Source organism: Armigeres subalbatus, chromosome 1 (genome assembly GCF_024139115.2).
Source record: "Armigeres subalbatus isolate Guangzhou_Male chromosome 1, GZ_Asu_2, whole genome shotgun sequence".
NCBI lineage: Eukaryota > Metazoa > Arthropoda > Insecta > Diptera > Culicidae > Armigeres > Armigeres subalbatus.
This window is the reverse complement of record NC_085139.1, coordinates 214,949,129-214,961,086: the sequence shown is the minus strand read 5'-3', so window position 1 is coordinate 214,961,086 and position 11,958 is coordinate 214,949,129. Positions and strand designations below refer to the sequence as shown.

Genomic DNA, 11,958 nt, shown 5'->3' with positions numbered 1-11,958 from the left:
CTAGAAGTCATTGTTAAATTCTAAGAATTTTCATGAAAATTCAAGAGAATTGAAATTGAAAATTCTAAAATTATCTTGGAAATTTATAACAATTTCAGTATGGGCAAAAAGGGTTCCCAAAATTGGGTTGTTTAGCTCAGAAAATATCGAATTTTTGGCGGTTTAACATAAAGAGCATGCTTTTCTGATCTCCAACATATTTTTATTTTGTTTATAAACCTTTTATTTACATTTCTATACAGCAAACAATAAGCCATTTTAATCGATAGAATGACACTAAATTCATAGAATGACAGTTAGCCCATGCAGCATAAGAACAAATTTTTAGTCCCATATAAATTTAAAATGCAAATTAAAAATAGTTCCGGGCTCGTACTGAAAAATTGGGGTTAGGCTCAGTTTTAATGCAGATTCAGAATATGTAAAAACATATATACCCAAACAACCCAATTGAACGGGAAATTCATTTATTTCCACAAATTTCTAAGTTCTTGCGGAAAATCATCTAAACTCCCAAAGAATTATTTTCCCAAGAAATTTGTCTTGAATTTTCGTGGGATATATCCGGATTTGTATTTGAAATTTAAGGGATGTCTTCGATTTTCCATGTACCACATTTTTACGGAAAGTTCTAAATTTCCACAGGAAATTATTTTCTATTTTCTCAGAAAATTTTCTATAGTTTCCATAGAAAATTCTTAGAATGTCGACAAGAAATTGAAATTGTTTTGGTTTTAATGGATATTTCTCAGAATAGCCACGGTAAATTATTTTAATTTGTACAGGAAAATCTTTTGAAAAAAATTGAGAGAATTTCAACAAATCCCAGAGTTTATATTAAAGACTCACTAGAAACTCGTTCCCTTCTTTGTTGAATTCTTCCTTGAATTCCTTTGATTTTTCAAGAAATATCTTTGGCAATTCCAGTATTTTAACTGAAATCCTCTATGAATTTCTCCAATAAATCTATCTCTCTATCTTTTGAAATTTCCCTTAAAGTTCCTCCAGGGATTCGTCCAGCAATTCCCAGAGATTTTCAGAAAAATCTAGCTTCTCCATAAGTTCGTCCAGAAATTTCACAGTAGGATAGTTCAAGAATTCCGTCGGAAGTCCTCCAGTCGTTCCTCCAGAAATTCTCAGTTTGTTTCTTTCACGACTTTCTCCAATAGTTCTTCCAGAAATTCCTCTCGAGGCCCTGCGCATTCGTTCGAATTTCCTCCAAGAATCCTTCGGAAGTTTCTCCAGGAATCTCTCTTGATGATGCTCCAAGAATGTTGGCGAAAGATCTCCTAATAATACCTCTGGAATTATACTCTGGAATTTCTCTGTTATTTCCTCCAGGAATTATTTCGGAAATTCCTGCAGCAATGCCTCAGGAAGTTCATCCAAAAGTTATCCAGAAGATCTCGAAGTTTTTCAGAAATTTCTTCGGAAACTTCACTGCAAACTCTTTAGAAAATCCTTCAGAAAATCCGCAGGAATTTTCTCCAGATCCTCCGGAAGTTCCATTAGCATTTCACCTGGAACTTCCTTCAGAAATGGATGTTCAACAGCAATTCCTCCGGATACCTTCAGGAGTTCCATTAGGAAGTCTCCGAAAATTCATCAGAATTTATACTGAAGTTTCTCCAGAAATTTCTTCAGAAAATCTTTGGAACCTTCTTCAGTATATATATATATATATATATATATATATATATATATTCCGTAACCCTACAGACAATTCTTTAAAATAAATGCAGAAGAATTCCACAAAGAAATTAGAAAATCCGTGGAATTATATTTAAAGACTCATTAAAAAATAAGGAAAGTGATTGCCCTTACTCATGAAGATTTAAAGACACAACAATTTGAGTGTTCAAAATAAACGATACATAAAACAAGGAGATGATTGAAATTTTAAACCTATTGGATTTTGAAATTTTTCACTGATAATCATAATTTTGATATTGAAGACATTTGAAGAACTTTTCACTCGGCTGTGAAGACATTTGAAAATATCCCCTGGCATCCCTAGGATCAAGTCTCCCCAGTCTTCCCTACATATGTAGTAACCAGCATATCCGCTTACTTTTAAACCGTCTTATCCACAAAAAGCATAGAAGCCTTCGGAAACCTGTTGGAACTAAACTGTAAATTGTGTTTTTCCAGAAGTGATTTTTTCTAAAAAACAAACGTATTTGTTACCATGGAATGTTTGTTACTACACACCCAGGTTTTTACACGGTTTGGTTTTAGTCGATTGAGACCTTTAGCGCCAATGAAACAATAAGTTAACCCCATGAAAAAAAAATCATAAAATATCAAAGAAAATTCTGGAGAGAAATAATGAATTCCAAACGCGTAAAAAACCTGGGTGTACTATCAATTTTGTAAGGTTTGAATTCATTATGATTGTAACGATGACTGGAAAATAATTTCGACTTTCAACGCCCCGTACTTGACTCATAAGCGAATATGTCGAGTCAAGCACGAGACACAGAAGACGACTGTCTTAACACGTATCTGTAAAATTACAATAAAATGTTGAATTAAATTGATCAGTACTTAACTCTTTTTATGGCACGTGGTTGAACCTACTTTCAAACACAGTGGTGGTAGTTTTATCGAGTGGTGTTCTTTGGCGGCATTTGGACTTTAAAACATGTTTTTCTTAAATAAAATAATGGACGAAAATCTTTATTCTAAAATGTTGATGAAAAATGTGAAAAATTGCGTTGAAATATTAATCATTGAGCAGCATGACAATGACCCATAGCATACTGCCCATTTAGTGAAGGAATTGATCATTTACTACATACCGCATTGGCTACTGACCATACGTACGTATTTAACAGGACAGTACCGTTTTCAGACCTTTTGTACTGTCCGTCGTAATATGAAAAATCATCCATTTGTCCCGTTCCAGTTCTGTGTTAAAACAGTAAGATAATCTCATTAAAACGAACCCCAAATTTTACGCAGTGTTGTCCATATACAAAACAAAAAGAGATGTCAGCCGCAATTTATTAATTGACAAGCAGACCGTTAGTAATATGAAAACAACATTTTTATTCAACTATCGTTCGTTATCTTCATCTCTCTTTCAGCTTCATGTTCGCGTAGTTGTTTATGCAACCCCGTGAGACAAGCACTAGTTCTTAGCCACCGTTTGTTGGTGTGGCGCAGTGCTGTTCTTGAAGTTTGAAGCTGTCATATTAACTACATTTTGCGCGGTTTTCGCAAATGGTTTTCGATCATGAAAATTTAAATTTCAAACATAAGTTATATTGTTCTGTTTTCGTCATTTACAGCATTTTACGTGTGGTAATAGCTGCCACAATATAATTATCATCAAAATAAGCCGAAATTACATCCGAAAAAAAACAATAAATTAATTTCGATAGCCGCCACATAAATTAATGTTCTGGTAAGGTGCAGTCTATTTGACGTTTATCTCGCGTTTGTCATCGCAGCGATCATCATCTTCCTCATGAATTAATCATTATTTGAAAAAGGTTGCATGAAGAAGAAGAAATCTAAGGATAATATTTAAACAAAATTGCGCGAAGAAAATAAGGGAAGTTTTTAAAACTCTTTTCGAAATTTAGGAGAGTTTAATTAAAACGGTTAGCAGTACGCGGCTGGACTTTCCTTCTACAGCATAATAAACGCAATTTTTCAAATTTTATTTTGTGATATCACACTTGATGTAAACAGTATGAGAAAAGTCAAACCCTGTACTGCTTTCCGTTTAAAATCAAATTACTTCTAGACATTCTACTAAGAGTTTAAAATTAGCGGCCATTAGCGCTCGTAAGATGCTGTAGATGACCGCATAAACTGTAACAAATTTTGAGAGAAATTAAATAAATATATTGTAACTCCCAATTATCATCGATTTTGACAATTTAGGGATGCCAGAATTGGAAATTTAATATTGTTTCTCAGTATGTTTACAGGGCCGGCTAAGGTTCTTCGAGGAATAAGTTTGTCAGAATCGAATGAAAACAAACATTAAGGTCCGTCTGATTTACCGAAAAAAAGGGTAACCAACCTGATTTGGACCTCCTGTTGACATTTTATTGATCTGAACTAAATTCAATGTGCCTGAATCTCGCATGGTTCTTATATAAGATTGATGCGAATGTGTTGACTAGTTTTCAGCGAAAATAACGATATTTGGATGAAATGTTAATGAAATCATTTTTTCAATAAGGCAAGCGTTACAATGCGTTACGCATCAAAGCATACATCAATGAATATCTCAGAACGAACACAATCAGTTCATGTTGAAATTAAATTTGAATCGCTGCAATCTTCTCATTGATGCATGTCAATCGGAAGATAAGACTTTGCTTTAGCTCAAATGACCTGTGCTAATTAAAATTCATTTTGAACAGACTAAAGGAAGGTGTCCAAAATGTGTACATTTGGGGTCCAAAATATGTTGCTTTCAGAACAAAGAATATTTTCATTTCAGATAGTTAAAAATCTCAGCGATTTATAAACATCCAATGCCCATTTCAAACTTCCTTCTCATAAAGAAGACTTTCAATCATGAAATTATGTGATTTTAGCTTGTATTACGTCTCATTTGAAAGATATAGGATATTGGGTAGCACTTCCTCTAGGGTTCAAAATGCAACATTTACTAAACTTGAAAGCGCCAGTTCGAAGATTTAAAAATACCAGTCTTAAAAAAGGCTGGTGCACTCCCAAAACCATTAAAACGTATATCTATCAAAAGTAATCTTGCTTACAGGCAGGGTTATTCGATAATTATTGAACTGCCTCTATGAGATATGAGACACACCTACTTTTCAGTTGACGAACTCAATTAATCTATTTGATCTTGACGCATTAGCTCTTTGGATACAAATTTGAGCTCACTATAATATGGGCGTCGAAACTATGATTAGTCATTGTACGTGTCATCAACAGATGTTTTATGAAACACTATTGGAATCTTTTTTCTTTACATTTGATCTGATCCAACTGGAAGTGGATGTCGCATTGTGGATTAAATTTTGCTTTAAACTGGACCATTTGTGTGTTGCCAGAATAATTGTTTTTTGAAGCATAATGGACGCAGCGTAAAAGTCAGGGATTTAAAAATAATAAAGTATGTCCATTCAGAATCCGAAATAATAAAATCGTCTGTATCTCGGTAACGGATTGACGTACAAATAAGGTTAATACATCAAAACAAGAGTATACTCAGAGTATAATTCATTGTACTTTAAGGAAAAAATATTGATACAAATCATTTCTTCTTGTTTCTACCCCTTCTACTTTATTCCTCTCATCAAAAGTTGCACATGCACACCTCCGGAGTCAACTTCCTTGGCACATTTGTTCCCCATTTTGGTCATCTGAGTCGCGTCCCGAGCTGTTTTTCCACTTTTCTTAAGCTTCCGCTTCATTACTGCCCAAAATGTCTCGATGGGCCGGAGCTGTGGGCAGTTGCGTGGATTTATGTTATTTATCAATGAAATCTTCGTTATTATCGCAGTACCACTGGATGACTTCCCGGCATTAGTGGCAACTCGCCAAATCTGGCCAAAACTTCACGGGACCTTTATCGGCTTTATGGAAGTTAGACCGCGGTCTTTGAGACATTCCTCCTTGTACAGCTTCGAGTCCATCGTCTTATTCGTCACAAACACTTAGGTCTTTGCTTCCATCTGCATATCCCTTGTCAAAATCATGTGTTTTTTTTAGCAAGTTTGTCCAAAAAGCAAACTTAAACTTCGCAGGAACTAGTCCTCGTGCCATCGCCATGTAGAATTTTTGGCTAGGAAGCTGTCCGAAATTCGTAGGTTCCATCGTCGATGAGCAGGACTATCAACGTGGGTGTGCAGATTTTTGTTCGCTCCTTTCGGCTTCCATCTGAAATAATTTTTGATACGCTGCACGTAACATCGTGAAATTTATACCACAGCAAGTGGGTGCCTAGGTAGACAAACCGCTGTAAAATAATTCTTGTAGCGGTCACGTTCCGTGTCGCTGCAATACAATAAATGATTCCGGATTCTAAATGGACATAGCTTTAACTATCGGGCTGCCAATGATCATGCACCGGAAAAAAGTTCTTTTAGCTTACGAGAAACCTAACCACACTGCTTATGTCGCAAATGTGTAACATTTGAATTTTTGTCAATTATGAGTTAAACTTGAGAATCCTAGGTAACCTAAGAATAAAATCAGATTAGTAGTGATTCAAATTGTTCTGCTGCATTTAATTCTAATATGAATCTGAAACATGCATTCTCCCAGCAGCTGCCTCAGATTAATTTAAGCTCAGATTCAAAAGCTCAAAACTGTTGCACAGCTTTGTTCTATTTTCTACAGAATGAAGCACGAGATTCAAATTTTGTATGTTTTGGCGATTGAACGCGTTATTTTAACTACGGAATTTGGATCAATGCACTTTGCAATTACGCCGCATTTCTGAGCAGCAAAGCAAATAATTATTTTATTTATTTAAACAAAATTCAAACATGAACAGAAAACTGCTGGAGATACCAGCGTTTTTTTCTTATTATTTTGCTTCAGATTCCTTCGAGAATAGTGTTCTTAATATTAGAGGAAAAATAAATCACTGCTGATCAATCAGTTTGGTCTTGTTTTTTTAACAGAACGATGAATTAGAAATTAAAGGCCCACGCTTTATCACAATGCCAAATATTTGTCAAATTCCTTCAGACATCTATCAAACTGTTAAGATATCGACATGGGTATCAGACAGACTTGACAAATTTGTTATTATTAATAATTTGGTATTTGTTATTTATTGTGACAAATACAGTGCTGATAGCTTTAGCGCTATAACGAAACATGTGTATCTGAATTAACGAATCAGCTATAGATATTGTCAGATTCTCTGGATGTGATACACTGCGCGGTGTTTGTAATGTTCCCAAATGGGTACTTGCGCAAAACTTCACATGGCAAATCAGTGTCGAAAGATACGACCGCGTCAAACGATACGCCGCAATACTGTTCACCCATAAGAATCGAGTAAACGGGGTGCAGAAAGCGCGGCCGTACCTTTCCTGAAGGGTTCGCCGCGTGCTATTTTGACAAAATCAGACAATATAATTGCAATACATTTATGAAACATATTTTAGATGGTGCGCTTAAAAAAAACTGTTTCTTTATTTTTTATTCGAATTAAATCTCTCCTCGAGCGATATTGTCGCATGCGTCACTGTGTTCCGTGCTTAAAGCCACAGCTTGACAGCTAGCACCAAGTTTAGCACCAAGTTTTCGGCTTCAATCATATTGTATGCAGATGACAGCCGTTTCAGGGGCTGGTTTATAGATATAGTTGGCCAGAAAGTGTTTTAGTATTCGTGAAATTTTTTTTTTTTGTGTCTTTATTAAGGAGACTTTTAGCCTGAGGCTGGCTCTGTCTCCGAAATTCGTGAAATTTTATTTATCGGAAGTGTTTCGAAGCGGATCGGTACTGTTTCATTCAATAGCTGGTAATCGGGAGTGCTACTAGTAATTTCTTCTGCAAAAAGATGTCAAAGCGGCGGAATTGTGTGTTCAATGAAGAACTACAAAAAGAGTTCAAATTCGTGAAGCTAGACACTAAGTTTAGTGATTGCACAAGAGTGATTTGTACACAGTTTGGTGGAAATTTTTCAGTGGCTCATGGTGGGAAAAGTGATATAAGCCAGCATCTTCGAAGCCAGAGACACAAGAGTGTAGAACGTGCAGTGGTATCAGCGCGACCCATTAATTCTTTCATGGTGAAACAAGGAAGTGCCGACTTTTTCAAGATTGCGGCAAGTGAAGCTCTTTTTGCTTATCATTGTGTACGACATTCGCAAAGTTTCCGTTCAAACGACTGTCTATCAAAATTGATAAACAAACTCTACGATCCAAAATTCTCTTCGGCACGCACAAAATCGGAAGCAATTGTGACAAATGTTTTATCACCTTTCGCATTACAAGAAGTAGTAGAAGATTTGAGAAAAGTTAATAGCGTTACGATTAGCGTGGATGCGTCAAACAAAAAAGATATTAAGTTATTTCCGGTTGTGGTGCGGTATTTTCTCCCGAATAGAGGAGTGCATGACAGGATACTGGATTTCGTCTCCTTACCCGGTGAAACATCTGATCTCCAATGCTCCATGTTGACGGACATTTGTGACAGGTATGTATTTATGAATATTTTTACCTCGTATTTTCATGAGAACAGCCATAAACTACATCTCTAAAAGACTAATTTCTATGATCCTTATCCTATTATCTTTTGCCATGTTTGTATGGATTACGGATCCATGAAATATTGTTTTTTTTTTGTCTCAAAAGTTTGAAGTACTTTATGGCTGTTCATAGGTAATTAGGTTTTACATTGAAAATTATTGAACTACAGGTACGATCTACGGAGTAAAATTGTTGCTCTATGTGCGGATAATACAAATACCAATTTCGGTGGATGTAAACGGCAGGGCAAAAACAACGTTTGGCGAAAACTGGAGATGTACTTCAGAGAGAGATTATTGGAATTGGATGTGGCGCCCACATTCTTCACAATTGCTTACAAACGGCTGTTGATTGTTTGCCAATCGATATTGAGAGTTTTACTGTGAAAGTATACAAGTATTTTCATATTTACACTGTACGGGTTGAACAATTGAAAGGTTTTTGCGAATTCGTTGGAGAGCAATATGCAAAACTACTCGAACACGGAAACACAAGATTTTTGTCTCTTGGCCCATCGATCGAAAGAGTACTGAGTATGTTTGATGGGTTACGTTCGTATTTTCTTTCGCAAGAAAAGTGTCCTGTTGTGCTCCGTGTTTTATTCGATAATCCTTGCCTTAAACTGTGGCTGCTGTTTATAAGAGACCAACTCATAACGTTCCAATCGTACATTAGCCTTGTTGAACGTGACAATGTATCAGCTACTGAACTTGCTTCTCATTTTGAAGATTTTATCAAAATAATCGAGCACAGGAGGGATGAATTGTTTCTCACTAGTGATGTACGCAGCATGCTTAAGAATCTTGTCGATTCCGATGAAATTCAAGAGACTAAATTTACCGAAACTGTTCGAAATTTCTACGATACCGCGTTAGAATATGTTGAGAAATGGAAGAGTAATCTCGGGCAAACGCAGAGCTTTAGATGGGTTTTATTGAAGTGCGTACCTATGTGGTCAGATATTCAAAACTGTATTAGTATGAAGTCACCTTCAGAGTTTGATATCGAAGAAAATGCTCTATTTGACCAGTGGGCAATGATTAAAGAAATAATAACTAGAGAAATTAAGGACTGGAACAAAGAGATGATTTCTGTTGCGGATATCTGGATGCGTATATTTTCCGAAATGGAAAATAAGTCATTACAATATCAGGATTTTCTCAAGCTTGTAGAATATGCTATGTGTCTTCCCGGAAGTACAGCACCAGTTGAAAGAATTTTTTTCAATAATGAATAATATGTGGACGAAGGAGAAGTCACGTCTTTCTGTTAATACGATGAAGGCAATGTTAGTTGTTAAGCAGAATTTTGACATGGAGTGTGACAAGTTCCATGACGAAATTAGTAAAAATCATTCTTTACTGCGTAAAGTTTCATCTTCAGCTAAATACTCTTTCAATGCAGAGTGCAACACATCTACATCTAAGTAAAAATTGTCATTTTTATAACATTGTTCACATTGTTAACTTTTGATTAATAAATCGATGAAGAATAAACTAATACATATTACTAAAATCTCTCAAAATTTCACATGTCCCGTTTTGCAAATGTGTTTGTCCCGTTTTTTCATTGAATTGATCTGGTCAGCCTAGCATTGGCTCAACACTCCACTATTGTCTCCTGATCTTAATCCTATGGAACAGTTGTGGGATGTTCTAGATAAGAGAAACGCAAACATAAATTCCAGCCAGAACAAGCACCAGTGTAAGGTGGCTCAATCCTAGCTCAAAACCTTTGTAGGGAACCATCAACATCATCATCATCATTGTATTATCATATAATACGAATATACATGGTTAACTTTGAACTTGAGTTTTGTTCATAAACCTCTTAACCGCGAATTTTTTTTTCGCCATCTAGGGTAAGACGGTATAATATGCCAACCCCCCCCCCCCTCCCCTAAGGCAACTCCTTGATAACTTTTTACTTTCCAACGCAATTTATGCAAACATTGTGTTATTTGGTAGTCGAGGAAGTCGCTAATGCATTGCCCGTGAGTAGTCATATAATAATATATAAATAAGCTTTTTAGAAAAGTCGTGAAAAATGGATTTAAAAAAGTACCTGGGCAATACGCCCCACCTTAACCAAACACGTTTCATAGCCCTGTGGGGAATAAAGAGAGTCAGGATGAGCATCGAAGCATAGACTCTCCGCTTCTTTAAGAAGCGAGAGCCAAGGGTAACGCTTTAGGCTGTCACCAGCGGGTCTATGTTCGATGCTCATCCTGACTCTCTTTATTCCCACAAGCCTTCATTAATATTTTATCAATCCCATAATCAGCGCCGTAGCGTGTGGTTGGCAGGGTTGGCCCCCGCCAAGGGCGCCAGGCCTTAGGGGGGCGCCGAAATCCAGAATTCCGCTATGGGAAAGGATGACAAATTATTCACAAATTCACTGGTGCAAGCTGATACAAATTTAACATCTTATCACAATTTTCTCGGGGACTACATCCAGAATCACTGCCGTAATCTGGAAAAGTGACGTAACAGCCATTTTACAACATACATGTTTTCCATTTTTCTGTTAAAGAGCTCGATGAGTAGTACTCGTTAACATCATTTTTGGAAAATGGCGTATGCGTCACTTTTTCAGATTACGGCAGATCAGGTTTTTACCGAATGGTAACACTTTGTGTATGGTGTTGGAATGCAGGGAAATAATTTGAGTGTCTAACCGACATTTCAAAAGGGTGGGCGATGAACCAAAATGGTAAATTTTGGCAAAGTGGGTAGCAAATGAATACGGTTCCCAAAAAATATGAACTTCGATGAAGAATGCAAAATAGGAAGAAAGCAATCAGTCGAGGTACGAGATACTAAGAACCTACAGCCAATTCGCATCTTTGAAGTTTATTTCATTCCTCGTGAAACTCGGAATTTGGAGATAAGTGTGGAAAATCAGCCCAAATAGTCAAATAGCTACGTGCGTGTGTGGTGATTGCGCCTTTTCGACGCCTCTCACCAACTGTAGGTGCTATTACCACGAGAACGCCATCTTGCAAGTCGGCGCGTGCCTAAGAGCACATCCGGATTCCTGCCAGGAATTACCATTTGGCTGGCCGACGTTTGGTTATTCGTTTCCCGTGTTGACTACTGTTGGCTATTCGGTCGGCAGCCGACTTCCAGCGAGCGGTGCGTATTGTACAAGCCGATCGTCCCCGAGCTTAGCAAGACCTGCCAAGTGAGAACCACCGAGCCTGCTAACATCTTGCCCAGAGGTGCCGGGATTTCTACGTATTCCTGGAGGTACTTTCTCGTCCGAACCGACGGGCGGTACCACGCCACGAACGCCATTTTGTCATACGGCGTCCTGACAACGACAGCTATTGTTCGTCCCAGCTCTTCTCACGCGATGCCAACTAACACCGTGTTATCGGCTTCCGTCAACTGATGAAATTCCGTACTTTACCTCTGTGAGAGGGTGCTTTATAACCCTATCATGTTTACGTAACGCATAGTATTTATGCACCCTTCAATACGTCCCTGCTTTATGCGCATCGTAGCAGGCATCGCTTTCAGCGACAAAAAATCGTCCTCTTTCGAGTTTGTACTGCCGAGCGAACAGGGCGACAGTGCGTGCATAATCTATATTTTACAAATGGCGATCCTGCCAGGAGCCGCCTTTCTTAGGTGGCATTTTCCTTTTCCGCGCTTAATATTGATTTCACTGTCGCCCATCACACACAAGAATTCTGTTAAATTAACGTAAACAGAATAAGACTTTTGTCCGCAGGTAGCTTTAATTTGTAAACCATGA

At 37.2% G+C, this 11,958-nt stretch overlaps 1 protein-coding gene across 1 annotated transcript; it reads left to right on the top strand.

Moving 5' to 3' along the window:
- Positions 1 to 7,410: 7,410 nt before the first annotated feature.
- LOC134206983 (uncharacterized) lies at positions 7,411 to 8,585 on the top strand. The gene is made up of 2 exons (XM_062682725.1): positions 7,411 to 8,146; positions 8,369 to 8,585. Exons 1-2 carry the CDS (start codon positions 7,509 to 7,511, stop codon positions 8,583 to 8,585), a joined length of 855 nt encoding a protein of 284 aa, XP_062538709.1. The 5' UTR covers positions 7,411 to 7,508.
- The last annotated feature ends 3,373 nt before the right edge of the window (positions 8,586 to 11,958 follow it).

Excerpts from the sequence above, each read along its gene's own strand:
- LOC134206983 (XM_062682725.1), top strand. The coding sequence starts at position 7,509 with ATGTCAAAGCGGCGGAATTGTGTGTTCAATGAAGAACTACAAAAAGAG. Across the intron at positions 8,147-8,368 it reads TTGACGGACATTTGTGACAG|GTACGATCTACGGAGTAAAA; the intron begins GTATGTATTTAT and ends ATTGAACTACAG.